The sequence below is a fragment of the Fringilla coelebs genome (genome assembly GCF_963513975.1).
Source record: "Fringilla coelebs genome assembly, chromosome: 17".
NCBI classification, from domain to species: Eukaryota; Metazoa; Chordata; class Aves; order Passeriformes; family Fringillidae; genus Fringilla; species Fringilla coelebs.
This window is the reverse complement of record NC_140043.1, coordinates 8,862,837-8,887,619: the sequence shown is the minus strand read 5'-3', so window position 1 is coordinate 8,887,619 and position 24,783 is coordinate 8,862,837. Positions and strand designations below refer to the sequence as shown.

The 24,783-nt window shown below is 38.7% G+C and overlaps 1 protein-coding gene across 5 annotated transcripts; it reads left to right on the top strand.

Moving 5' to 3' along the window:
- CHFR (checkpoint with forkhead and ring finger domains) lies at positions 1-21,164 on the top strand. Of its 5 annotated transcripts, none has more exons than XM_084217150.1 (18): positions 1-44; positions 429-576; positions 2,374-2,473; positions 7,164-7,273; positions 8,842-8,901; positions 9,057-9,269; positions 10,013-10,180; positions 10,473-10,629; positions 10,856-11,010; positions 11,508-11,670; positions 12,446-12,588; positions 13,084-13,203; positions 13,507-13,590; positions 14,305-14,375; positions 14,982-15,069; positions 15,237-15,344; positions 16,252-16,324; positions 18,436-21,164. In XM_084217150.1, exons 2-18 carry the CDS (start codon positions 441-443, stop codon positions 18,476-18,478), a joined length of 1,992 nt encoding a protein of 663 aa, XP_084073276.1. In that variant the 5' UTR covers positions 1-44; positions 429-440; the 3' UTR covers positions 18,479-21,164. The 5 variants fall into 5 exon arrangements, with proteins under 5 accessions (XP_084073276.1, XP_084073273.1, XP_084073277.1 ...); XM_084217147.1 differs by having other exon boundaries at positions 9,965-10,180; XM_084217149.1 differs by lacking the exon at positions 1-44 and adding an exon at positions 45-139 and having other exon boundaries at positions 9,965-10,180.
- Positions 21,165-24,783: the final 3,619 nt, after the last annotated feature.

Sequence of the window (24,783 nt, the reverse complement as noted above, 5' to 3'; positions counted from 1 at the left end):
GGGCAATGTCTGTTGACAGGAGCCGCCCGGGCCGCGGCGCTGGGGTGAGGGGCCCGGGACGGGCCGCGCCGCGGGGCTGCCGCTCCCCCGGGCGTCGTCGGCCGCCCCCGCCCCTCTCCAGGGAAGGCAGCGGACGGACGTAGGCCGCGTCCGCTGGCTCCCCCGGCTCGATCGCCGTGGGGCGGGGAACGGCCCTGCGGGGTCGGGGCGCAGGGAAGGGGGTGGGCTGGCTGCGGGGGGCCGAGGGGGAGGGAGGGTTTTGCGGCGCCGCACAAAAGGGAGCGGCGGGGCCGGGGCAGCCCCGGGGGTGCGAAGGGGCTGTGGGGCAGCGGAGCGCCGGCCCGGCCCCGGGGGTGCCAGGGAGCGCTGTTCCGCCCTGGGCGCCGTGTGGTGATGGGGTTTGGGTTCGCTTTGTTTGTTTTTGTCAGATGTGAATCCAAATGGAGCGGTCGGAAGGAGGCGAGCAGAGCCAGCAGCAGCCGCAGCCCTGGGGGAAGCTGATCCGGCTGGGTGCTGATGAGGCAGAGCCGCACGTCCTGCTGCTGAAAAGAGAATGGACCATTGGGCGGAAGAAAGGTGGGACTGGGACGCGCTGCGCCGGCCTGGGGCGGTGTTCGGGGACAGCAGCATCCCCCCTCCTGGCCTTGGCAGCGCTGGGAGGTGGACTGAAACTAGTTGGGTTTGGTGCTTCCAGCGGTTGGAGGTGCTTGCCAGACCCCCGTATTCCCAATTTACCGCTTAGCTGTGTGAATAAGTAGTTTTATGCTGACCTTTTCTTTTTCAGTAACTTGTGACACGTTTTAAAGTCAGTGTGCCTTTTTAGGTAGTTTGTGGCAGTTTCTGTAAATAAGGAAACCCGACTGTTGATTCAGAAGTTTCTGTGCTTCAGTCTTGTTTACATTCTAGTTTCGTTTCTGTGGTTAAAATAAGTTGGAACTGCAATGCAAAACGCTTCGGCTTCACAGAGAAGAAAACACCCACATAAAAGCCCTTAATTCTTCTGGCCTTATAAAGACTGCCAACAAGTACTCAAAGTTTCTCTGAGATTCGATTTGAAAGCTATATTCCCAGAGTCTAGGACTTGTACTGCTTGCTTTATTTTAAAGGATTTCCTGGTCACTGTATTTGAGACAAGGACTGAAGTATTTTAACTTTCTTTTACACTGCCTTGACAGTGCTAATTTTCTTTTTCCTGTTCGTCAGTTCAAGCTGTTTGGCTGATCAGTCACTTCCTGTAAATCGTTGTGAACAAACACCAGATGCTATAGCTCTCTGAGAAAGGCCGTGTCTTGTAGGAAAAATGTTTTACAAATTTACAGTTGGTGATATCTATTGAGATTGCTTATCATTAAGCTGTGGGCACATTCTTCAAGCTGATGTCTGTTTGAGTGTTGTCTGGTAGAAAAAAAGGTAAAATCTTTCTTGTTCAGTAGCAAACAGCTTTCAATAGCTGTTTGCTAAGGGATTAGTTAAATTGATGGTTACTAGAATTTCAAATTGTCACTTTATAAGCAATATGAGGAAGTGCTTGCTGCTTTCCTGCTGGATCTGTTGTTGAGATCAGTTCATTCACAGTGTGAATAGGTGGAGGGGAATCATGGTTGTTAATTAGAACTTTGGTGTAAGCTAGTGCTTTGAGTCCTTTGTGAGAGATCAGTGGAGAGCCTTGAGTGTTGCTTTGAATATTTAATGTTAAAGTGAGGAAAAAGACAAGATTTTCTCAGAGCCTTTGAGTTGGAGGTAGGAAGGTTTTAATCACATCATCATGACTTCTCTTGTGTATTCCTAAATCTTGGTCCTGGATTTGTAATTCTCTTCAGCTTTGTTAACATAATAATGTTGTCAGTAGAGATGAGAAAAACTTTCCTGTTTCAAAACAAACAAAAGACTGTAAGATAGAACAGTGATAATAATTTTTACATATTTTTTTAATCAGTTAATTGCTCCTACTACTTCTTCCCAATACACCAGAATAAAACAGAAGTTAAATTCAATTAAACAGCAATGATGTGGAAAAAGAGCCGAGTGCTGTGATATGTGTGCCTTTAGGAGTTAAATTGAGCACCTCAGATGTGTGGATGTTTCTGTAGCACTATAGAACAGAGTGATTTGGATTTGATTTCCATCTTTGAAGGCTAGGATTGGTGGGAAAAAGGGAACTGGAACATCTTCACATGGCTGAAATGGTTACATGGGGCTATGTCACCGCTTGTGTCTCACACTAGGCTGTGTTGCTGCCTGTGTGACAGCAGAAGTTTTTAACTACTGCAGATGTACATGAGTCAGTTTATGCTGCATTTATAGCCATGTAGAATCCTGATCTGACTGTGTAATGTGTATTCTTAAGCTTGCTGGAAAATCTTTCTTTTTAAGGCTGTGACTTATCTTTCCCTGGCAACAAGTTGGTGTCTGGAGATCACTGTAAAATCATAGTGGATGAAGAGTCTGGTCAAGTGTCATTGGAAGATACAAGGTTGGTTTCTCAGAATATTCTTGGAGGGACTTTGTCAAAAGCTCAGCAAGTAATACTAACCCTGAGACACCATAATAACATATTTAATTGCCTTCAGGGTTGAAACAGGGATTGAACATGATATCCTTCACAACCTCAAGTGTGAGACTTTTCTCTTTATCTTTGTACATCATGGGCACGTTCTGCTGGCCTGCCAAAGTGCCCCTGATGGCAGCTCTACCCCTGCTTTGTTGTCATCTGCAAACCTGATAAGGGTGTATGCCCTCTCGTCCTCAAGGTTGTAATTAGAGATTGATCCAGGATATCCAGGATAGATTCCTGCAGGGTTTATACTCCCAGAAGCTGTGGGACAGAATGCTAAAATTTTGGGGAAAAAAGATTCTCTGGGATGTCTGGGAAAGGTTTATAGTTGTCATTCTCCAGTATAATCCTAAATTTCAGGATGTTCCAGACAACAAACCAAGCCATGTTTGCCTAACTTGGCAGTCTCAGAGTGTAGCTATAAATCTCACTTGAGCAACTGTCCATGGCAGAATTGGTTTAGACCAATGTTATGATAGAACAAGCTAAATAAATTGTACATGATGCAGAAACATTTTTTCCCTTACCCACCCCCTGAGGCAGAAGGTGCAGCCAGCTGAAAACTAGCAAAGCCAAATTAATGTTAATTTTGTGTATGGTATTTTCATGAAAAGGTGTGGCTTCTAACAAGGTAGTGTAACAGAAAGGCTCCACCATGGAGCATTGCCAGGGGGCTGCTTGTGCCTGTTACACTTCTGTGTATCTAACAAAGAGTAAATCCCTGGAGTGCTCTTCCTGTTTTGAGTTGAAGTGTGGCTCCAGTTGCTGAAGCAAGAAACCAAACAGGTTTGATATGACTGCTTGCAGAAAACCCTTCTGGTTCTTCTGGGTCTTCCAATGTTTGTGCCAAATAGCAGATGAGTCCCAAAATACCAGGCTGAAAGAAGATGGTTCTTGAATGTTTGAGTTGGCAGTACAGATGCTCAGAGTCACAGAAAAATACTGCAAGGTCAGCTTTTTCTTCTCTGAAGTGGAAAATAATTTGGAAGCATTGCTGTGGTCAAGCTCAGATTTTTCTGGTGAAGAGGAATGCATTGAAGGAGGCAGTGAGTGTGGGACAGTCAAACTGAGTGGACTTTGTTTCTCTGTTGTGTCTGATCCAAAGAATATAATCAAATATATGTAGACAGCCAACACTTTGTCTTCTGATAGCATAATGAGTTCTTGAATGTACTTTAAAAGAATTACCCAGAATTTGCAAGTGAAAGAAAATGTGTAGAGCATTCAAAATTATTGAGTAAATAAAAGTTTGGAAGTAACAAAAGCCAAGAGTTAGCAAATAGTAAAATAAAATACTCAGATTCACCCTCTTTGGGATATGCTCCTGCTTTATTTTCCAAACCATGCAGTGGTTGCTTTATACTGCTTGAAAGAAAACAAATTGTACAAGCTGACCTAACACACAGGCAGCAGTTGGGTTTCTCCCAGTAAAAGCAGTTGTAAGATTCTCCATTTTGAAAAAGAAATTTTAAAGGCCACTAGTGTAATTTCTTGTTGTTTTGTAGGCTTTTTCCATTTAAGATTCTGAGTAGTAGGTGATGTTTCTGATTGGGAAACTCTTTAGACAAGGCTGATACTCATATGACAGGCAGGCAGATATTCCTTTTTTGTGGGTAGATCAGAGATTGATCTGCAGTTGGTGCTGGTGTCCCTTCTGCTACTGAATTCTCCTCACCCTCCAGTCAAAACTATGTCTATCAGCATTAAGAGAGTGGAGAATTACAGTACAGAAGGGATTCTGTACCTTAATAGAATTCAAAACTCATTTCAGTTTACATTGTGTTCAGGATTATATGCACTTTAATATCAGATAACTGTTAACCCAGAAGCTTCAAAATAAACTACATTCTTTTCCTGGATGGATGCAAATAAATATTAGGAATTATTAGACTGGCATTTTTCTTGGAAGGATATGAAACTTTCTTACAAGACATAGATCATTCATCTACTTCAAAAGTAGCCCTGTTCTGAGTGAAGCTGTTCATATCAATTCTGCACAGCAGATGGGATTGGGAAGTAAACAGAATTTATGGTTCATTAATGAAACTGTAGAGTCATCAACCACATTGGAATTGAGTCAAGGCCTGACTTTTTTCGTTCACTGATTAAAAAAGTGACATTGGAACATTTTGTGACATAGTTTCACAACACATTTTATATCTGATAGTGCTGTTTTTCTTCTCTACTTGAAAAATAGTACAGCCAGTTGGCATCAATTTAATATCTAGTCCTAATGAATGGCCTTCATATTTGGGATTCTCATTGTACTTTCTGCTTATTTTATGGGGAGCTTAATTTGAACCATCAGAAGAATGTATAAATGTCATAATTTATCATGTGTGTCTGCCCACAACATTAATCTGGAATGTCACCATATCTGTTAAAAGCCTCATGATAAAGCCTGGAATTGGAAGTGAAACGCTGATACAATTATCTGGGATAGCTGAATAATTTTTTCCCTTTGGTTGTTGGTTAAGAGATAAATACAACTGCTTTCATTTACTAATGCATTGAAGAAAAGCTTATGATTTTCTGTGTTAAGTGATATCCATTTATTCCTATTTCATTTGGGTCCATGTGTGCCAAATAATTCATTAGTCAGCACTCATTGAAGGCTGTGTAACTACAGAGCTGAAAAGATTTGGCTGTCTGTGGTCAATTTGATGAAAAGGATCTTGCATAGCTATTTCTGCATCTTGCTTTGTAAATCCAAGCCTGAGTGGTTACTAGATGTGTGATGTTTGGGGCTTTTTCCTTTCCCCAAAAATACCTTGTGTTATTGTCCTGCAGAATAATCTTGGAACTTGGCAGTCATGACAGAGTTACTTCATAAAATACATTATTTGCCCCCTTTGTTTAGTGAAATGTTGGGGTGAGGAATTGCCTGTAGAAGTTAAAGTTCAGTCAAAGACAAGTCTTGTTTGACTTGAATTTGGCTGATTTATTATAAAAGAAGGTCTAGAACACTTGGGGCAGATGGGAGATGCCTTCTGGAAAACTGAGGAGGTCAAATTTGATATTTCGTAGTTTGTTAAAGGACCTCTGACAGGTTTCAGAGGTTGGTGTAAACTTACCTATTTATTTGGCAATTGAAGGAGATAAAAAGATTATGTTGAAGCAAAAATTGTGTTACCACTACCATTAGTATGAAGTAAAAAAATCAGTGTTGCTTTTAACAGAGTGACTAAAATTCTGTTTTCCTCTTAATTGCTAACCTTTGGCTATCATTTAATGATTCCTCTGTTCTGCTGGTTCTTCAGTGCTTATGTCTTTCAGCCTAGTCAGCATCTGTATGCCTGAGGGGAAAAGGATAAGCTATGAGGAGTTTTCTTGCTTGTAGAAGAAGCTTGACGTTTCATCAATGTGGCCCAAATTTTTTTTTTTATTATTTCTTGAAAGTTTAAAGTAGCACCTCATTTATGCTGGATTCAACCACATAGACTGTGGAAGCAGCTGCAGCAGCAAGACCAAGAACTAATAACTTGATCACGACTTGCTGTAGTGCTTCCAAAGGGCTTGGTTTTCCTTTTGGACTTTGAATTCATACTTTTCTGTTAGAAAAGAGAAGGGGGAAGGTTCTTATTTCCAAATAACTCCCCTGCAGTGAGGGACAGTCAGCGGTGCCCTAGGCATGGGCCGTGCCTCCAGGAGGTGGCAGCACAGCTTTGCTGTTATTTCTTGCAGCTGCTCTGCAGAGGATGAAAAGCAGATATTTTCTGTTCATTCATATTTGGTACCAATTGCTGAGATTTTGAGTAGCAGAAGTCTAAAATTCGAGAGGGCTGCAGCCCTGAAGGATGCTTACTGCAAGTGAGCTGGAATTATTCAGTACTTGAATAACTTGACTTGGTTATAAAACATTAATGGCTTGTGTATACAACATTACCCATAGTTAAGGGTATTAAGAAATTAATCAGCAATGCTCTGCATGTTCATTTTCCCTAGTTTAATTTCTTATACAAGTATTGAAAATTTTATCAATATCAAAATAATTCATTCCAATTCATCTTTCGTTATTTATCGCTTTTTTTCACCTTGTTAACTTCTCACTTTCAAATTCCAAACAGTCCAAGTAACCTCACAATTTTCAGTTCTTTTCCTTTTTGAAGGGAGGGGGCGAAAGAATTAACGCTGCATGACATCCCTGACTGTACAGGGGAAGTTCCTTTGTCATAGAACATCTCAGGGGATTTCCAGTATTAAATGGAAAACACAGCCTGGGACTTCTTGAATAGAACTCGTATTGGCCTTTTGCTTTTATACTTAAAGGGTAGAGACTATTGTACAGAAACAATCATCTGATTATTTGGAGACATTAACCAAATATCAGGGGTCTTTTGTCTGTCAGCTGCCATCTCTTTACCAATAGTGCAAATGAGCTTTGAAGTTCCCGTAGCTCTGCATTTCGGTCTTTGGCAGAATTTTTTTGTTTCTAGAGTTCCTTTTTTTCACTTCCTTTTTTTTTTTTTTTAATATTTTTTAGTCCACTTACATTTTTAGGGGCAGCCAATAGTTTTTTTTTCTTTAAATGTATCTTGTGTTTTCCCTCCCTTCTTCTGTGTAATTATGAAAGCATTTATGCTAAGTTATCTTTTCTTTCTCTTTACAGTACTAATGGAACAGTAATTAATAAACTGAAAGTGGTTAAGAAGCAGACATACCCATTACAGACTGGGGATGTGATCTATGTTGTTTACAGAAAAAATGAGCCAGAGAACAGTAAGTGAATAATATTTTTTAAATGGTGTGCTTAGTCATTTTCTTTTGAGTCATGAGGAAAAAGAAATATCAGTATAATAAAATTGAGTAGTTCTGCTTTAAAGAGACATGTGTTTAAAAACAAGTCTCTAGAGAAGAGGTCATGGGTGTGGCAGTTTTTAAAGAGACGAATCTGAGCAACTGTCTGAAATTTAAATGTGCCTAGAAGTAATTTTGGTAGAACTAATGCTCGGAATGGTAAGTAATGAGGTTCTAATCACATGTCCAGTGCTTCTTTTAGAAGTCAAATTGCTGGGGTAGTTAGTGATACTTTATATATCCCAGTCAAGCAGTTTTTAGCACCAGTAGGAAAGGCTGCAAAAGCTTTTTGTTTTGTGTGTGTAGGTTTTTTGTGTGTGTAGGTTGGCTTTTTTTGTTTTAAAGAGGGAAGAGGCAAAATGGGGGGGAGATGGGGAAAGCCCTACAGTAAAAGTAGAATTGGTAAACCTGGAACAATGCTTTATTTACAGTTTTCATACAGTAATAAACATATAAACTGTTAATTTAAAAATTCTAGATACATACTCACACTTCAAATACTTCCTTTATGAAATTGCTGTTAATTTATATACAGACAGATTTATGCTGTCTGGTGTAAATGCTACATGAAGCAGTGATAAACTGTATTTTTTTGTCTGTGGAGTTTATCTCACAAATCCTTTCTGAGTTGGCACTATTGCACTTGGTGCTACTTAGATGAATCACTTGGGTGAATTTTCCAGGCAATGAACTGAATCACTGATTTTCATTTGGGTTAATAAGTAGTTAAATTACCAAGCCTCCAGATTTGCTTTTTCAGCTTTTCCATCTTCAAACACAGATAAAAATTTAGATAGGGCATGCCTGTTTGGCCATTCTAAGTCCTACTGAAGGGGACAATATTTTTACTTCTGGTCAGAAAAATGATTGCTGCAAACTAAGACAGTCCTATTTGCTTGTAGGTGGTTGGAGGTGACAAAAAGGTAGCAAGGTAGAGGAATTTTTGGAACAATATTAAATTCAAGTAAGATTTAAAAGAAAAGGATATTATCCAATTGGTTTTATTAATAGATTTTAAATTAGTTTCTGGCTGAAACTTATGGCATGTCCCAGTGTGTGTTTTTGAGAGTTCATGTATCTCACGAAGAAATGAAATAATATTGATTGAAGAGGTTGAGAAGTGAGCTCAGAAATAATAAGCTTCTTCGAAGAACTTTAATTCAAGTATCAGTAAAAATACAGTCTGTTCTGACAGAGCAGATTTCAGGTTTAAGAAATGATTAAGCCTCTGGTTCCATGGCTGGCACAAGTTAAACGTCACACAAAAGCTGCTCTGCCTGGTTTCCTGGGAAGAAAAGATCTTGCTGTGCTGCTCCTAATTGCCTCCTAAGTAGGAGTATTAACATGGTGCTATTGAGGTGACCCCTCATTTGCCTCTTCCATTGTCAAACACTTTAGGGATGCAGCCACTTGTGAATAGAAGTTGTTTATGTGGGATTAAGTGAATTTTTGTTTAAAGAGCATTATTAATATTTTTAAATCTCTTTCAGATGTTGCTTATCTTTATGAATCCTTAAACACAAAATATGATGCAACTCAAGAACCAGTAGGTAAGGAAGTAATTCGAGATCCATGGTGAGGAGCTTAAGCTCCAATGACTAATGTAACCCTCTTGAGAGAGTTTGATTGCTTGGAATTTTGAAGCCATGATGTGGTGACTGTCACAAAGATATTTTTCTTTCCTTTCCCCCCCTTCCAACTGTAGAAGTTAATGTAGAAAACCAATGCCATGTGACCAAAGATACCTCAAGTACAGGAAGAAGTAATGATGAGACCCAAATTACCTCATCACTGTCAGCTACTCAGTCTTGCTATGAGGAACCACAGCCATCTACTTCTACATCAAACCTCTTTAATGCTTCTCCTACCTCTCCAGTTGAGTCTGCGTCTGTTCAGCAGGATAATCCGTCTACATCTGGTGAGGCTTGGGTCAAGTAGTTAAAGTTTGATCATACAATCATAGAGTATGCTCAGTTTGGTGGGGATCCATCAGGATGACTGAGTCCAGCTCGTCAACTGTTACTACAGATTTTAGCTTAAACAGATTGATCTCTTACCCCTATCTCAGTCTAGAATTGGCTTTGTAAAGTTCTAGTAAAAATATCAGGTGGATATGTGCAGTTTAACTTTCTCTCTATGGGCAGGCAGGATAAATCTTGATGGATAAGTGAAGGAATTATGAGAATTCCTATATGCATTTGTCAGCAGTTCATTGGGACCTCCTTGGCTCCTATGGACACAAAGCTTTCCCTTTGCTGTGATCCCGACCTGTTACGTATGATCAGTATTGCATAACCCCGGCCTGGCATCTTTGTCAGGAAGACCTGGGGTGGATAATAGTCTTAAGAATAAATACTTCCCAATTCAAATAGGAATGGGGATTTTAAGTAGGGTTACACAACTAATGGGTTGCTTTTTCCCCCAGGTTTTCCAATTAGCAGATTTGGTTCAGAGTGTGTTTAGTAAGTTATGCAGACTTTGCTTTTCTGCTCCACTTTTTCCTATTTGGATGTTTGGATTGATGTGTGTGCCACATCAGTTTGAGTACCTTTTGTTTTTATACATCCCATAGCAGTGTGCAGCCATGTTCATATTTCTGGTTTTGTTTTACAGGGTCACAGTCCTCAGTTGTCACTCCTGTGCCTGCTTTCCCCATCTTAGAATCCATGTGTGTAAGAGCACTGCACAACAAGCATGAAAAGGTGGATGTGAATGCTGAAGCTTCTGCAATTGCTCCAGAAATCACTGACAAAGAAAATGCAGAATCAGATTTTCAAAGAACAGGGGAGGAGGAAGGTTTGGAACCTGCTAAGAAGAAACTAAAAGGAGGCTAGTATACTAGAGTATTCTGCATCTTAACCCTTATCCCCACCCCTCCAAACTGAAGTACAACAGCTGTCATCAGTCCTTCAGCTTGTTTCTTATGTCTCGCTTACTTGATTTCTGTCCCATGAAAATAATGTCTTCAGTAGCAGAAGCTGTAGTGTGTAAAGCAAGAACCTCTTTTGGGACTGTTGCCAGTAAACAGTCAATCAGTGCAGATCTTTCAGGGATTTTTTTAATACTTGAATAAAAATAAGTTAAAAAAGGCTTTAAAAACTATCTCCTTCTGTCTTTGTAGATGAAGATACTTGTCCAAATCTTTCACCAGCAGCTCCAAGTGAATGTATAATTAAAATTGGCTCTGAAGATGCAAAAACATCAAATGTAAAACCAGATAAGATGGAAGAGACGTTAACTTGCATTATCTGCCAAGAACTGCTGCATGACTGTGTAAGGTATGTAAGAGTGACAAAAGCTTTAATCATGTGGTAATAATGCAAGACATTCAGTGACAGCTGTTTGAGGAGGTCAGGATAATCAGCATTTTCACAAGCCCTCTTGATTTTCCTTTTCCTACCCTGTGTAGATAGTCAAATCAATGCTAAATAGTATTTCAGGGTTGTGGATGTATCTGAAAAAAAATAAAGATTTGTATTTTGACTCCATTTCTTTGTTTTCCAGCTTGCAGCCTTGTATGCATACTTTTTGTGCTGCCTGCTACTCAGGATGGATGGAAAGATCTTCTTTGTGTCCAACTTGTCGTTGTCCAGTAGAACGTATTTGTAAAAATCACATTTTGAACAACTTGGTTGAAGCTTATCTGATTCAGCATCCAGGCAAGTTGAACAGTGTCTGTGGCAGAATCCAATGGATTTCACATGAGCTGCATAACTGATGTCAGGACACACTGTTGTCTATAAAATACCTGTGTGGGTTTTTGCCTTGCTGTTTTCTCTGACATGGCTTGTCAGAAAAGCAAGTGCATTTAACATGACATAATAAGCTGTGGAAGGTGATTTAATAATGTGCTAAGAATGCTTCATTTTAATTTGTTGCTTAATCATGGGAAGGATACTTTTGAAAACATACTTGAATGTAGATTTAATTAACTTTGATTATGACCTCTTGAAAACAAAACTTAAGTTGCCTGCTACTGGACCTCTTTAATAGAGAGTGAAATTTAACTAAGATGATTTACAACTCTCTCATCTAAAAACAAGTCTTATGGAAATGAAAACACAATAATGGTGACTGCATTAAGAAAGTAGAGTGCAGATAAGGGATGTGAGGTGTTATTTTCTCTTTTGAAATTTGAGTTTGGTTCTCCTGGCAGATAAATGTCGCAATGAAGAGGATGTTCGGAGCATGGATGCCAGAAACAAAATTACTCAAGACATGTTGCAGCCTAAGGTGCGGAGATCCTTTTCAGATGAGGAGGGGAGTTCTGAAGATTTACTGGAGTTGTCTGATGTAGATAGTGAATCCTCAGATATCAGGTATGTCTGTTTTTAAGTTGTGTCCTGAATTAGATGTGCCTATGTTTGAATGCACAGACCCACAAAGTGAGCTAGTTTCACAAGTGCTCTTATTCCTGATAGTATTTCCATGGTCATTGTCAGAATCTGTTTGCAGATTAAGTTCACTCTTGACAGTAATTAACTTGGTAGTTTGCTGGCCATCCTTTTGAACCTTGAGCAATCAGCAGAAATAAGACCTTCCTGGAAATCCAGCAAGATTCAGTTTGTGACCAACAGTTCTGTGTTGAATTGTGCAATAAAAAAAGACAGGTTTCTGGCTGGGAGATAAAGCAGTCCATGATCCTGTGAATGTGTTTGCAATTATTGTGCTTTCTTATGTGGCTGCTTTCACTTGGTGTATGGTACCAAAGCAGCTGATGCTTGACTCTAGGAATTCCCAAGTACCAAAATACCTCCTATTTCTTTTCAACAGCAAACATTTTTTGCTGAATGTCTACAGAGGAACAGAAGAATTCTTGTAGATAATTATTCCAGCTTTGTTCCTCTCTCTCTCAGTCACATTGCTCTTTTTTCCCTTTACCTTTTGTTTAAAACTTCTTGAGGAATACTACAAAACCCAAAGTTTTTATCTGTCACAGCTACAGCAGAGCTAGGTACTGAGTTACATAAGCTTTCATCTGTTACTGAATGAGGAAATCCTAAATTTAAACTTTGAGTCTGACCAACCTTGTCTAGCATAGTGACCTAAGTTGTATTTGCATTTGTATGGTATAATTTTATATTGTTCTTTCAGTCAACCATATATAGTATGCAGACAGTGCCCAGGGTACCGAAGACACTCTGTTCCAACTGTGCCTGGCACAGGCCAGGAGACAGAGGCAGGAGGAATGCAGGCTCTGGGAGATGCTCCATCAACCTCTGCCAACTTCCCTGCAGGTCAGTGTCACATTGCCCCAGCAGTGCAGCACTAAAATACTGCAACTCAGACACTCAGGGCAGCATCACAGAATGGTTGGGGTTGGAAGGGACCCTTGAATATCATTTCCACCTCCCCTGAGCTAAGCAATGAGCTGTGCTACAACAATAAACTAAGCTAGACCTGAGCAAGTTCCCTCTCACAGGACTGTGAGAGCAACTCCACACCAATGTCTTTGCAAATACAACATTTGGCTGTGATTGTCCAAAATGTGTTGCTGATGGTTGATGAGGTGGTTGAAAAGTTCTTAACCTGTTCTATATATGGAAATATTTTACACACCTGTGCAGTTCAGAAGTCTGAATGCTATTTTTCTGCTGCTTCATAGAGTCTTTGTAAAAATGTTGCTTTTAATTCAAGATTTTTATGTTGTTCATATTCACTAAGATTCCTCATCCAAATTGCACTTGTGTAAACTGTTCAATCTTTTTTTTTTTCCTTTTTAACTCATCCAGCTGTTCAGGAATATGTGTGTCCTGCTCAAGGAAGTCATGTCATATGCACCTGCTGCTTTCAGCCAATGCCTGACCGTAGAGCAGAGCGTGAACAGAATCCTCATGTTGCTCCTCAGCAATGTGTGTACACTTTTTATTTTATTTTCTACAGAACTCTCTCCTTATTTATTATTAAACCTAAATTTACTTGGAAGACTGGTTTTTGTATGAATCTTCTTTATTTGGATGCTTGTAGTGACAGTATCCAAGAATCTTCCTGTAAAGAATTTATTAGTCCTTTAAAGAACGTATTATAAATGAGAAAGTTGTACCTTTTTTAAAACAAGTTTATTAGGGCTCTGTTGTTGCTGATTTATGAGAATGGTAACTGTTGAGTTTTGTTTTATTCAGGTCCTTACAAGGGTTTTCTTTGTTATTTTGCAGGCACAGTTTGTCTGCAGCCCTTCTGTCACTTGTACTGGGGCTGCACTCGCATGGCGTGTTTTGGCTGCTTGGCACCATTCTGTGGTACTGTGGAGTAGTTTTTTGCTTATCAGCCTGTTCACTTTGCATATGTCTGCCTGTCTTGAACTTTAGGTTACTTAAGGAGACAGATTAGTTTGTAGCACAGTCATACAAAAAAAAGCAAGGCCTGTGTCCTCACATCACAAACACAAAAAATTTAACTGTCATGTGTCTTAACTTTGAGAGGATTTAACTTTGTGTCTTCATACAATATGGGGGTTAGAACTTGCTGAACACAATTTTTTCCAATATAAAAAAACCATGGTGTATTTCAGTCTAGTAAGAGAATCTTAGAAACCAGTGCAAAAGCACGGAACATCTGATGGTATTAGATTAGAAAAGAATCTTGCCCTCTTAAACATGCAGACTTCTGAAACTCAAGGTTTTTGACATTTAAAAAAGTAAATTAGAACAGTTGGAACGGCTTGGCTGCAGTTTGGAGCTAATAGAATATGCTTTATTAGCACTGGTGGTTTGTGCAGCTTGGTAGTGTTTGTGGACTGAAGCTGAAATTTTAAAATCTCAGTATCTTGTCTGTGCCACTAGAAGTTACAAATCACATGCATTAGCACATGTTGAATGCAGTCATGTACTTGGTGCTCACATGAGCCTGTGCATGTTATTTCAGGAAACAAGAAGAACCTTCAGAAAATGTGTGAGGGCCACAGGGTTTGGGCAAGAAATAGTAACTTTTCTTCTTGTTGTTGTTCTGTTTAGAAATAAATCTTGGTGATAAGTGTTTAGATGGCGTCCTGAATAACAACCACTATGAATCAGATATCCTAAAGGTATGTTTAAAAATCATTGTGTGTGATAATAACAAATGCACAAAGTTTAAGATGTACTCACTGATGAAATGGAAGTGATGTGCTGCCTAATAGTTACAGTGACAGCACTGTGTCACTTGCAGAACCTGATTCTAAAAGGCTGATTAAATGAGCTCCAAATGACCATCCAAAATACTATTTAAGAGAAAAGTCATGCAATCAAAACATGCCAGGAAAGCAATGCTTGTTAAATATTTTGTCCCAGACAAGTTAAATTTCACAATAACTCGTATGGAAAATATTTTGCCCATACTATAACAGGGTTGCCTAAATTAGGTCAACTGGCTGAAATCTGGATTTGATGTAAATGAGAATGTGACTGGAATGAATCTATTTGACAACTTTTGGCAAAAGTGGAGATCTGAAAAAAAAAATACTTAGTGGAAGGTGGTCTGAATGTATTGTGATAATTAATGTACAGGTATTTAATTTTTACTTGTCATCAGCATAAACCCATTCTGCAAATATGGTTACTGATAGATTTGGAAATATTTGAGAATAAATGGCTTGCTTACTCTTTAAGATTGGAGATTTTTCTAGATTAAACACTTAAATTGCTCTTTTCAGGATTACCTGGCATCCAGGGGTCTGACATGGAAAAATATGTTAAATGAAAGTCTCTTAGCTCTTCAAAGAGGAGTTTTTATGTTGTCAGGTATGTGTTGTGTTCAGTTTGCACGTGCATGACTCCTTGTCTGGATATAACTCAGCAATGTTATCAAGAAGTTTGGAGTTCTGTGTCCAGAACCAGTGCAGTCCTGGCTCTTTAGTTAAACCTGATTTATTAAGCCTTACATTTTTACAAACTGGTTTTCTCCCCAGATTACAGAATTACTGGGAACACAGTGCTTTGCTACTGTTGTGGCCTTCGCAGCTTTCGAGAACTTGCCTACCAGTACAGGCAGAATATTCCTGTTGCTGAATTGCCAGGTGGGGATTGTTTTAAATTACTTTTCCCCTCAGTAAGGAAGGGAAAAGTAATTTAAAGAGTTAACATGAGTTTTATCTTTGTATTGGTGTTCTTTTGGTACTTTCATGTAGCCCAGTGCAAATCTTGTTGCAGGGTTAATGTCTTAGCTCCTTGCTTTACTTGTCGGCTGCTAAGCTTGTGTATAGTTATTTTCAGACTACCTAATGGAACCTTTTTCCTTCAGTATCATTTCTCATCTGTAGAATAAGTATATCTGCAGAGTGAAAAGAGGAATTCAGTAAAATCAGAATATAATAAACCAATTAGCAATATCGGAACCAATTGCTGTAATTAAATTTTTGTTTGGGACAGAAGCCGTTCCAAAAGTTTGCTTTTAAATATTACTTAGTTCTTGCTGTTAGCAACAGCTTCCCAGTTTTAAGTTGAGAAATCTGCTTGTGCTGCTGTGCACAATGAGCAAAAAATTGTGTACCTGGTTTGCCCTAAGCATTGGTTTTCAGTTTAGCTGCTGGCCAGCTGAGTTGTAATGTATGTGAAGGTGGGGGAAAGCAGCAAACTCTACCCAAATTAATCATGTTTCTTTTGTATGCAAATATATCTAGGCAAATGCTGAGTGTCTAATCAAGTCTATCTCTATTAAAATAAATGGTAAAACTTCAGTTGACAGCACTGAGAACCAAATACTTTCATCATAAGTCTGCATTAACATCAAAACCTGATGGTTTTTTGTCCTTCACAGAGTGTTTGTTTTGTTTCCAGAACGGTGAAACAATACAGTTCTACAGTCATTTCTTGCCAATTATGTGTTGTTTCTGATGAGTAACCACCATTAGCAGTGGCTTAATAATCTGGGTCACTTTAATGACTTTTGTAATAAATACAGCATTTCATTTGCTCTTCTTGTAGTGACTGTCACATCACGTCCTGATTGCTACTGGGGACGCAACTGTCGAACTCAGGTCAAAGCACACCACGCCATGTAAGTTGTACACTTTAGAAGGTGGTTTTGCTTTGTGTTCCCTAAAAAAAACAAGCCAACAACAATCTAAATGCAGCCTTTCAAGTGCCAGAACTTGCAGCATAAAGCAGGATTGGGTGAACGTTGGAGAATTTTCTGTTATTTTTGTTCTTAACACAACTTTGAAATGAGCCCTCCGTGCATCTCAAGGGCACTGCCAGCACTTGTAAGTTCATGTAACCCATGGCTGACACGTCTTGAGTCTGGTTTTCCACCCACTGGGGTGGAAGGATTCTTTTAGTGAAGTGCAGCTTCCATTGAAGGGATCAATTGGTGGGAATAATTAGCAACAGGAGCAGCTTGAAGTATGTAACATAAGCCACAGCAGGTTCCTGAGGAGTTTCTAGGTCTTACATCTCTGACCCAAGGAATCTGGCATGCCTCAAAAATTAAATATTGAGCCTGAAAAGAGATTAACCCTCTACTTGTCAAGAGTTTTAATACCAGCCTTGGACTCCTGGTATCTGGTGAGAAATGTCCTTCCAAAGTAAATCAAGCTTCTTGAGTAAAAATATCAAGGCCTCTGATCACCAGTGCAGTTTTATTCTTATAAAAAGATGCACATGTAGTAAGACAAATATTAAAGACTCATAAAACAAAACAAAAATTTTCTCCCTAAGAACTAACTGGTTTCAGGGAGGGTTGAAAAATCCTTCTTGCCTTATGAATAATTCTCTAAATTCTCAGTGTAATTTAAGATAGAGGAGCTGTTACCCCTTATTGAGAAATTGCCTTAATGAATAGAAGATTCTGCAGTATCTTTCTAATGTTGCAATGTACATACCCGCTTAGCATAATTCCTTTAATATTTCAGGTACTGTGGGTTGAAAATAACCAGTCTGTGCAGCTCAGGCAAGCAGATCATAAGACAGACTTGTAAAATATTCATCTGCAGTCTCTTACAAATTCAAGGGTTTTACCAAATAGCTTTCAAAAATAATTCTGGATTTAAGTTGCAGATGTAATTTGAAGTACCACTGCTATCTGTAACTTCACATTATAGGACAGGCTGTGTTCCCAGAGGAGATTTTGTTTTGAAATGTTAGCGTTAATTCAATATCAAAGTACTCACCAGTCATCTTTGTTCATGTTGTGGATAATTTCATCTAGAATAAAAATGACTCAGGGCTTTTTTCCCTTCTTTTTTTCCTTCTTTCTTTTTTCCCCCCAAGCATTAATCCTTCCTAGAACTTTAGTGGCTGCTACTCTTAGTTCCCAAAATCCATAAAGCAAACAGTCCTGTCATACCACTCCTTTATATCCAGATAATATTTTAATTTTTTAAATTGAGCTAAATTGTTCTACTAAGTAGGTAGATTATGTGAGCAAGGTTTTTCTGATCTTTGATCTAATCCAGCTGAGGGGGAAATTCAGGGTCTCCTTTGCACCATTTCCTCCACATGTAGGGACACGCTCAATACCCCAACTTCTGTTTCAGTTGTGTGTGAGAGGCCACATGGTCCAAGCAAGAGAAAAACAAGGAGTGAACAGTGAAATGTTTTTAAAAAGTGGGAAGAAGTGCTTGGTACTAAATTATGTTATCTGTTTAATCCATGAAGATAGATTTGCCATTCCCATAAAACTTACATAATATGGGCTGAGAAAAACTTTTTTCTTTCCAGAAGATTCTAAGCCACTAAGAGAATGTGTTTATGTTGAAATATAAAATTAGCTTAGTTAATTCTAGTTCTTAATGACTTGTGTAATGCTGTCTACTAAAAGTTACTAATACCTTGCAGGGGAAAGTTAAATCACCAATTCCTGTTTTAATTGCCTTCTGGGTTTGAAGTATGCAGAAGTATAGAGGAATGCTTTTTAGTAACAGGTTTTGTGTGTGCATAATAAAACTAATGAGGGTTGGGCAGGAGAGATGTTGAAAATCCTGTTATGTGCAAAATGACAGTAAAGTATGACCTAAACAGGTTCTGAAAAAGAGATTTTAGTGTGTAAATGGTCTGCTTTAGACTGTTTAACATTTAAAATACCCTGTGCAAAATGCTGACTTGCTTTTGTTGCCTGACTTGTGAGAACTTTGTTACATTTTAATATTCTTATGTTTTTCTTTATTTTAGGAAATTCAATCACATTTGTGAGCAAACAAGATTCAAGAACTGAAAACTTGTAGTCTGTAGAGAGGGGACAAAAACCTGTTACACTGCTTGTACAGTTTAAGGTTTCAGGGGATCTGCTCAGTTCCCCCATAGCAGGGAATCATCACTTTTCCATCAGGTACCTGATGTGAAAGTTTTAATTTGTAGAATTTTACAGCTGTACATGAATAAGGTAGATTTTTTTTTTCAAGGTAATCCAGCAAGCATTGCATTCCATGCTCATGCCTACAGTGTCCCTGTGTCACTTCAGTGAAGAACACAAACAAATCACACTCACTAAAACCAGCCATATCTTGGGATGACCTAAGAATAAGGAGTGTATTTGCACTACTTGTGAAGAAACTAAGAAAAATCGTTAGACTTAAAATAGAGAAGTTTTGTAAAAGTATCTGATGGGTATTTCAAGAGCCATTAATATTTAAGAAGGATATTGTCAGTGTATATTTGTAACTGCATTTTGCGGTAGTCCGATATTTTGTTGCTACCCATTGCATTTGGGCTAGAAACCACATTAATATTCCATTTTTAAAAATCCATCCAATAAACAGCTGTTTCAACTTAAAGCTTCTACCATATGTGCAGTGTTACAGTGGAGGTAGTACAGTTTCCTTTCTTAGTTTAGACATGTTGATGTTTTTATTCACGTGAAATTACAAAAAGAATTGCACAAAAATTTGAAGATCACGTTTAAAGGTGGGGTAATACTTGAAGCAGAACAGACATCTGCTAATATTACTTCTGTAGTGTTTTATATCAGAAGACCAAACAGTGCTTTTGACATAGAGCAGCCAGTAGGACACACTGGTTCATTTTTTTTTTGTATTTCTTTTTTGGTTTGATACCATGTGCTAAATATGTACCTCTGCAATGCAGCTGTTCTCTAGCATGCATACACTGGTAAAAATGTAGAAAAAGCTATAATTTAAAACAGAATATAGCAGCTTTACTGGAAGGAACAATCTTAGAGAAAATGAGTGAATTTGGACAAATCGTAGCAATATGGAGGCATTTCTGGATAGGGATGGAGAGAGGGATCATGAAGGGGCACACTGGTGTCACTGACATAGGAAATGTAGATTTTATTTTCATGCCTTCTGCAGAGCTCATTCAGGAGTTGTCCCAAGTGTCATTAGAAACAAAGCAATCCCAACTTTCCCCCTTCCCTACAAATTGATATCATCATAATCTGGTTGCTAATGTTGACAAACCTCGACTGGGACCAATTTTGTTCTCATCCTACCTAGAAGAGTGAAGCAGAATGAGAAGAAAGCCTACAAAGTTACCTCTGTAGAGACCATGTTGTTTTAAGTATGCCTTATTTTCTGAGCAGGATTTATACTTGGATGTTAAAAAGTGTACACACAGTATCTTGTGATATAATGGAGCACAATGATGCAGCACATCGTGTCTACTGGTTGCAGTGAATTAAGCAACTATTTCCAGTAATGCACATCTTAATAAGAATGCTAATTAGAATGATGTCTTTCTGTTTAGATTTTTTATTTTTAAAAATACCTGTTGCAAGGATGGGTCTGTTGACCATGCCCTTATGCTATTAAAAATACACTTTGGTGTGGACTTCTTTTCCTAATCTCTGGGCATTTTCTCCTGTGAGTAGGATTGAAATTGGATCTGGAATATTACTTGAAACTTCTTTTAACAACAACAGTGTGTTTCTGTCTTTTAGTATTAACAATGTTCTGTTGCTTCTGTATTTGTATTTTATGTTTAGATTTTTTAATGGTTATTGGATCTTCTCAGGACAACCATTCCCAGCTGGTTTTGATCTCATTTCATCTCTGGCTGTGCATGTAGCAAATTGAGTGCAGTTGTGGAGATCAAGCCTTTGCACATTATATGCAGAAATGTGCTTTACATTCTCATTCACCACTCCCACACCCCAGATGGGCTTTCAGCACAGCCTTGTCACTGTGCTGGTGTTCAAGCCTCTTGTGCTGAAGTTGTTTTGTTGGTCAGGAGTAACTTGCACTTACTCAAGTTATGTTTGTGTAGGGGTGTATTGTGTGACCATAAGAAAAAAAAATGGGGGAAAAAAACCCCAACAGCAGAAGTTATGTGCTTAACAACAAAAGTACCTGTGCAGTAGATGTTCTTCAAATTCTTTTTCTAAACCCCTCTTCCTTCTCCCTGTCACAGGTAATTAATCTGCCTTTCTATGCATATAGGGTTGCAGTAGTGCAATGGAATGAAGGGATTTTTTTGTCATTTATATTGTACCAGGAAGAGATCAGAAATTGGCTTGCAGATGGGGAGGGTGAATAAATCCTGATCTTTATATGCTCTTAAGTAAGTAAGAGTATCTGTCATGGGTATTACATACTCTACATTAGACCTTTTTAAATGTATGGTTACCAGGTGATAGTTAATGTGATAAATGTATGAACTATGCTTGGTGTAATTGTTTAAATACTTTAAAGGTGCAGCATATTTTTAACCTGTCTAAAGCACATCCCCACCTCCTTTATAAGAGATGTTTGGAAGCTGAGCATGAAATGTGGTAGAATAGATGTGGAAACCAAGGTGATGATGATAGGATTTGACATAGTGGTGACCAAGGTATATAGTCTCTCTCTTTGAGAAAAGTTCTTTTATAAAGAAGGTGGAGAGTAGTTCTTCCAGTTCTCTTTTGTGGTTTATTTTTTTTTTCCTGAACTAAGAAGTTATTAATTAAAAAAAGTAAAAAAAGCTACTGAAGTTGTCTGTTTGTGTTTCTTCTGTGGCACTTAGTGTCACCACAGAAATGGATGTATGCAACACTTGCTAATACTCAGTGAAGCTTTTAGTTATTTGAATGTTGAGGTTTTACAAGCAAATACCGTCCCTGAACTTGGAGTAACTGAAAATGACAAGAGTTTTTATATAATTCTCAAACTTCCTTAAAAGTGTCAGATAATACTGCAAAGGATCATCAGTATCCCTACAGGATGTATAATAAATTGTATGAGCAAAAGATCATTAAATGGAAGTGAGAGGGCTTCAAGATGCTTACAAATTAAAAAGCTTGCTACTTTTTAAAAAGCAGGTACTATTTCAGTTTCTTGCAGCACCATAAACACTGAAGTGACAAGTATTTTACCACCTTTTTAACAGCAGCCTGGATAAAATTACTGTAATACTGTGTTCATCTTTATTACAATTTAATTCTTATAAATTACAAGGTTTCAAATGACTACTGTTAGTACAACTTTTTCTGCACAGGACTTTAGCCTTGCTGAGTAATTAGGAGGATTTTCCTGCACCCTGTTGTATCTGAGGTGGAAGACAGCGATGCCAGAGTTGCTAAGCTTCAAGTTGCAGTTTAGCATCCCAGGATTTTTGTGCTGCTGCCATTCCTGTACTTGAAGCTGGATTCCCTTTAATGTTGTAGCTAATCTATGTTCTTCAACCAGCTGTCAGGCTAAATTTAAGTGAAACCCAAACTCAGGTTAAGTATTGTCAAAGTGAAAACATAGTGTCGTTCTGTGCACCAGAAAGATGAGCTGATAGCCTTTAAAACTGGAAATTTTGGCTGGCCTTGCACTTGCAGTGGTGGATTTAAATGTTTTACACTCCATTATGTCCACAAATGACTTGTAACGAATTTATTTTGAGGAAGCTGCTGCTTTGGGATTAATGCACTATTGAGAGATCAGGTCTGGCACAGCCAAAGCTCTTCCAAGCACTTACTGCATAAAGAAAAAAGAAAATTGTTGGTGGGATTGAAGGGAACAAACATATGGCCACTGGAGTGGCTCAGGTACTCAAACTCTACAGGATAATTTGTGCTTAAACTCTGAAACTTTTCATTGTATTGAACAGGAGAAACTTGGTATTTTACAGTCCAAGGTTAATCATTAGCTCTTTCAGTCACCAAACAAAACACATGCATTTGGTACCAATTTCTGGTCTTTGGTAGAACTGTAGGGCAGATGGTTTAGCCTGCAGCAGGAGCTTAGGGAAATAAGCTGGTTCAAGTAAAAGGAGTTAGGAATTTGGGAAGTAAATGCTTATTCCAAGTTATGCTCTGAAAATCTGGTTTCTTATGGCCCCTTAGAAGTCTGCTGGAAAGGAGCCTTATTTTTTATGGTCTGCCCACTTAAAAATAAGTCAACAATCACTGAAAGTTAGGAAAAAAACATCTTGATTTGAAGAACATGTGAGGATTTTGCATTTTTTCTACCTATTTTATCTAACATTCCTTCTGCATGATGTTTGGGAGCTGAAATACCACTTATACAATTCCAAGGAATAAGTTCTGAAGAAAACTAATTATACTATTTCCCACAGCAATGCTTAATATGCAAAGATTGCTTCTAAATCTGCTTTCCAGGTCATCCTTCTTTTCTTCACACTTCCATTTTGACTTTCAATGAGGTAATTTCACCCTTAAGCTCATTAGTTTCCATAGGAAATGAATTATAAAAAATGCTAAGTGTGCCATATGAGGTTTAACATCAAAGACATTTCTAGACAGACCATGAATATATGTTAAAGCTGTATTTAGTCTCTGTTGGGTATTCTTTTCAGTGCTGCTGAGTTTCACTTGCTTTCATTAGGTAAGTGTTGGCTTAGGACTTACCTTTTCTTTTCCCTTGCAATTCAAATTAATCTTTAATTGTTTAGAATAAAATCTACTGACTGGACTGTTTGAGTCAAATGTGTTTTGTTAGGGCTCATGTGCCGCCCTCCTGAGGGGAAAAAACCCCAACAAAACAGGTCTGAGTAGAAAGAATTGCAACCAGCTGCTCTTAACAAAAAGTTAGAGTTCTGAAAGGAAACCTCAGTTCATGTTTTTCTACGAAGTTATAAGTGGATTTTTCTTGCTAAATGCTATTCTGAATCTTCCAAGTTAGGATGCATTACCTGGATGTTAAATCTGTTGTTTTCCCTTTGAGCCTCCGTTCCCAAGCAGTTCAAGTACCTGACAGTAAGAACCTCAGCACACCAGATTCTTGTCAGCTTGTAGATCTTCAAGCTTTTATTTTGAAGCACTGTTTGTACAGTGAAAAAATAGAGAATACCCACATATTTTTGTCCCATTTAGCCTACCTAACACATTGGCTAGAGTGTTTGACTAGTATACGCGAGAATAATTAATTTAAAAAAAAATAAAGGTGACTATTACTCAATTAGGCTGAAATGTTTTTTTTACATTTTTTCCCCCCTCTTCAGTGAGTGTTTCGAGTGCTTATCCCATCCCATCCCATCCCACTGCTTGGTAACAGAACACAGAATCACAGCAGCAAACCTGCACTGCACAAGGGTAAAACTGAGTCCAAGCCCATGCATGAGGGATGAGGTTTTCTGTCACTAAAAGTGGCAGCATAGCTCTCCAAAGTAATAATAGCTGTTAGGAACAAAATAAATGCCATAAGTAATACTATTTAAAAACTAATCCCAGTCAATATTTACAGCTGAGAGTATTAAAGCGCTTTATTCCACCCAGAGCTTTCAGAATTTCTTAACTCTGCACTGTGACTTTTTGGAAGAGTTTAGGTAGAAGGTGTTTGTGTTCCTGGGGGGGAAAAAATGAAAATATGAGAACTTCAAAACTGTTGCTTTAGCTGTAAGAGGAGGGAAATATTTTATACATTCTTTAAAGGTACAAAATATAACACAAATACCTTTTTAGCAGTTAATTTTAGTGAGCTGCCTAAAAAAAAAAAAAAATCCAAAAAACCCCTAATCAAACAAAAAAAACTTCAAAAGGCAGGTCAGGAACTGAAGTCTGCCCTGGGTACCTGCAGCACCCACCTGCAGGCACTGGGCTTCAGCATCTTCTAGTGCCAGAAGGCATCACCTTTAAATAGCTGGTAAATCATCTCTGTTCTGAGAATAAGCAGCACTGTTCAATATTTCGTGTTCATCAGGAGCAGGGCCTCTCTCACCACATATATGTGTGTGTATGTATATATATGTGTGTGTGTGTGTGTGTGTGTACAGTCCATGCTGCAGCCAGGATGTCTGGTGCAGTCCTGTGAATAATTTGCCCATATGCTGCTGCAGCAGGCACTGATGGACCTGAAAGGAAACACAAACTCCCACAGAAACCTCCTCTGGCAGCAGTTAGACAAACCTGGTGAGCAAAGTCTGGTCTTGGTTACACAACGGGTAGTGGAGGAGTCGGTGTAAACAACCACCTCATCTTCAGTCTTGGAGAAATTGGGAAGGGTCTAAAAAGGATTGTTTGCTTTTCTGCTCTTCTGCCACCACTGGGGTAACCCACACGCTCTCCTGGTGCTCTGAGGCACGACTCAGGCTTTCAGCAAAACAAATTAAGTGTTGTTACACCATAGAAATGAGTGGTTA

Coding starts and splice junctions, on each gene's coding strand:
- CHFR (XM_084217147.1), top strand. CDS start 441: ATGGAGCGGTCGGAAGGAGGCGAGCAGAGCCAGCAGCAGCCGCAGCCC. Junction 13,204..13,506: donor TCATGTTGCTCCTCAGCAAT/GTGTGTACACTT, acceptor GTTATTTTGCAG/GCACAGTTTGTCTGCAGCCC. Junction 15,345..16,251: donor TCCTGTTGCTGAATTGCCAG/GTGGGGATTGTT, acceptor CTCTTCTTGTAG/TGACTGTCACATCACGTCCT.